At 41.1% G+C, this 3,281-nt stretch overlaps 1 protein-coding gene across 1 annotated transcript in view; it reads right to left on the reverse strand.

The window, feature by feature from the left end:
* The window catches only part of LOC118407193 (CUB and sushi domain-containing protein 1-like), a 4,445-nt gene extending 1,925 nt beyond the window's left edge, over nucleotides 1-2,520 (reverse strand). Inside the window, exons 1-6 of the mRNA XM_035807616.1 lie at nucleotides 2,291-2,520; nucleotides 1,807-1,919; nucleotides 1,448-1,633; nucleotides 920-1,069; nucleotides 438-703; nucleotides 123-213 (exon numbers count right to left, since the gene is read on the reverse strand). Of these exons, the coding sequence (XP_035663509.1) occupies nucleotides 123-213; nucleotides 438-703; nucleotides 920-1,069; nucleotides 1,448-1,633; nucleotides 1,807-1,919; nucleotides 2,291-2,520 (1,036 nt within the window). The remainder of the gene's footprint in view (nucleotides 1-122; nucleotides 214-437; nucleotides 704-919; nucleotides 1,070-1,447; nucleotides 1,634-1,806; nucleotides 1,920-2,290) is intronic.
* Between the last annotated feature and the right edge of the window lie 761 nt (nucleotides 2,521-3,281).

The raw sequence follows: 3,281 nt of genomic DNA on the forward strand, positions 1-3,281 counted from the left end.
TTATCTGGCATCTATTAATCTTAGTGTTGGTTAAGTAAAGTTTAGTTTTTTCCACAATGTCATTTACCAACACAGATGAACTTTCATGCTAAGATATCAAATATTCCTTCAAACCGTCTCACCATGAGAAGGACAGGTCTCATCTGTCACTGTGACGTCATCCACAGCGATGTCACATCGGAAACCAGAACCTTTCAGTGCCTCTAAAGCAATCTTTTGAAAGAAAATAATTGAACATTGGCAATGGGCTCATTTGCGTACAACTAAAACGTTCTTACTTGATTTTGTATCTACTTTAAAACGAGATGAGACGACAGCATCCAAAACCAAGAAAAGAACGCTTCGTTTGAATAACAATCTTAGGACTTAAGACTTCAAAAAGACATTAGTAACTCAGGATAATGTGAAAGACCTACAGGTGGTCCGAGTAAACTTACCCTAATCGATGTAGTTAAACCATCAACAGGAACATGAGCCAGGCGCCACGCGTTCTGCTGGGTCCCCCGCCTTGTCCAGATGGGCTGGGAAAATGTTTCATTGGCGTACAACTTGATGTTTAGAGTACCCACACCATAGCCGTACATGTGGTACCAGAAATGCAGACACTTGGTTTGGTTGGCCGGGATGTCTGCACTCAGAAGCACAGCTCTGTCGTTTGTACGCCGGGGACTCGAAGTCTCGATGTAGATGTACCACCCCTGGTCTGAGTAAGGAACAGAAATGACGACAGGTCACTTTGAATTGATACAAAACTCGAACTGGTGCATCTTTTATAAGATCTGCCAAGAAGGTTGGTTCTGCATTTCTACAACGTAGGTAACGTTGAATTACACATTAACATTATTGTATGACATTTCGTTGTTACCAACTTAATGTCATGAAACGTTTTTTAGCCGATGGGCCAATATCAGTATTGTACCTGTCCCCAGGGTGTGATCAGTAGTCGGGCCGGTTCGCGTGGTGGGGGTCTCTCCTTGATGCCGGATCCAGTCAAAGTCATCGCCCACAAACTGCGTCCAACCACACAGGCTCGCCTCGAAGTCACAGTCGTACGGGGATTGGCTTAGAACTGTAAGATGCTTTAAGTCTTAACGTTTTCGAAATTCATTGAAGGTAGATCACATGGAAATGTGCAATGAGTTATCAGATATTTTTATCTTAGATAAATCTTAAATTATCATTGCAGTCAAACTTGCTTAAGATAATTACCGGCGAACCGTACAGAACTGAATGTTTAGATAGCCTCTGCCAGGCTTCACAAAAATTAGCCAAGTGGAAAAACATTAATTATATATAATAAGAATGTTATGCTTGAAATAAATTTTAATAGGTTTTGCTGCAGCTAAATTTAGAGCAAAAATCTACTAAAAAGGCTTATAGGCTATACATTTTCAACAGATGGAAATATGACAGGTTCTAAGTTTATTCTAAGAATACAATACATCACCTCCACAGGTGGGAGTAGTACCGCTCCATGTCCCGTTCGACCGGCAGGTTATATTATCAGTCCCCCAAATCTGGTACCCGTCCATACAGCTGTACCTGACTGTCTGTCCTGATGTAAAGTTACTGTTGTTATCCCTGGTCCCATTGGTGGGCACACCTGGATCCCAGCAATGGCCTGCAGTTCGACCTATGAGAACATAGGAATAGAGCGAAACTTTAAGTAATGAATATCTGTTATCATAGTCGCTGGCCATTCTGTATTTATATTCAAAGCATAAGGACAAGGTCAAAAATAAAACTAAAACAATATCAGCTCATATAAAGCATTTCACAAAATAAACTGTAATAAGATAATCTTACTTATGTACGAGAAGCTAAACCCCTGACGCGTCTCACTGCCGTCAGATGTAAACCTCAGGAACATCATGTTAGATGTGCTGGTGACGGGGCTGACAGACCCAGAACCTGTTAACCTGGACATCGTAAAACAGATAATCACACACAAGTTCGTGACACAAACAAATTTCCTTACTTCTGGCCTGTTATACGTCTCTTATCCATAACAAGCTGTATCTTTCAAACTGGTGTATTGGATATCCCGCACAAGTTGGCCATCTTTGAATGCTCAGTTGCACTATGTTTTATGAGTGTTTATGGACAACAGACTGGTCATTCGGGACTATTCCGGGACGCGGGTGGGGGATTTTCTCTGCGCTACATCTGGTAGATTTCTAGCGTTCTAGCGAGGAAACGCCCACGTTGATGCATTCACATGTAAAGATCTCACGAGCACCTTTAAGCAACACCCCCTATCAAAGAGTGTTAAGTGTTTAAATTAGAATACCGTTCTAACTCCAGAGCACTATCACTGGCTCCATCGTAGATGGTTAGAATGTCATAATCGTCCTCAGTTTTAAAACTGTCGAACTTGATACGGATGATGCTTCCTTCTGGTACAGTGATCGACCACTCGCAGTTCTCATTGTTGCCATAGTTACTGGGATAGTTCTGTGACGTCACAGGACCTCCAGAGGGAGCCGTCAGGTTACCTCCACACCCAGTCACACTGGTCATTATGGAAGAAAATTCCACACCACTTTGTGAAGAATAACCACTGTTCAAACACGTCTACCTAGGCTGTTTTTTTTTCTCGATAGAAATCATGGGCAAACTATGTCGATTGGAGTTGACTTTTGTTGTGGTGTAGGCCTAACGTTGAGCTTTGCGCGTCCAAACAGAACAGCGAATCGTCCTCACCAAAATTGAATTTGAAAGAAATCATTGAATGCAAGAATGGACACTTCATAAGGTCTTGTAGAAAATACGCTTCGCTCATACCTGTACATGTACATGTACATTATGAAGCTTCCCCTTAAAGATTGTGACAGTAGAAAGAAGAAGGAGGAGAAAAGAGAAGAAACATTACGAATAATGTATTTTATTTCCGTACAATACCTACAGCATGGTGGAGTGAAAATAAATATGCTGGGGAACTGCTTGTGTAAATGGACCTTTTTTTAGAATAAAAGGGCGGGTGACTGAAAGACACATGAAGGTATGCATGAAAAGTTATACATATAAAAAATTAATGCAGCATTGTGAGTCACCTCACCACTCCCTTGGTAACAAAGTACTCCTGTCACTACCGAGTTTGCAAAGGTAATGAAATGTAAATAATGAGAGAGAGGGGGAAGGCCAAACGGAGAGATAAAAAAATATAATAAAACGGGACGAAAAGGGTGCCGGCGTATATGTGTCTGACTGTGTATCTTTTTAATGTGTGTTACGTATGTAGAAATTGTGTATGTCTAATAAAAAAAATGATGAAGAGATCG

The sequence above is a fragment of the Branchiostoma floridae genome, chromosome 19 (assembly GCF_000003815.2).
Source record: "Branchiostoma floridae strain S238N-H82 chromosome 19, Bfl_VNyyK, whole genome shotgun sequence".
Taxonomy (NCBI): Eukaryota; Metazoa; Chordata; class Leptocardii; order Amphioxiformes; family Branchiostomatidae; genus Branchiostoma; species Branchiostoma floridae.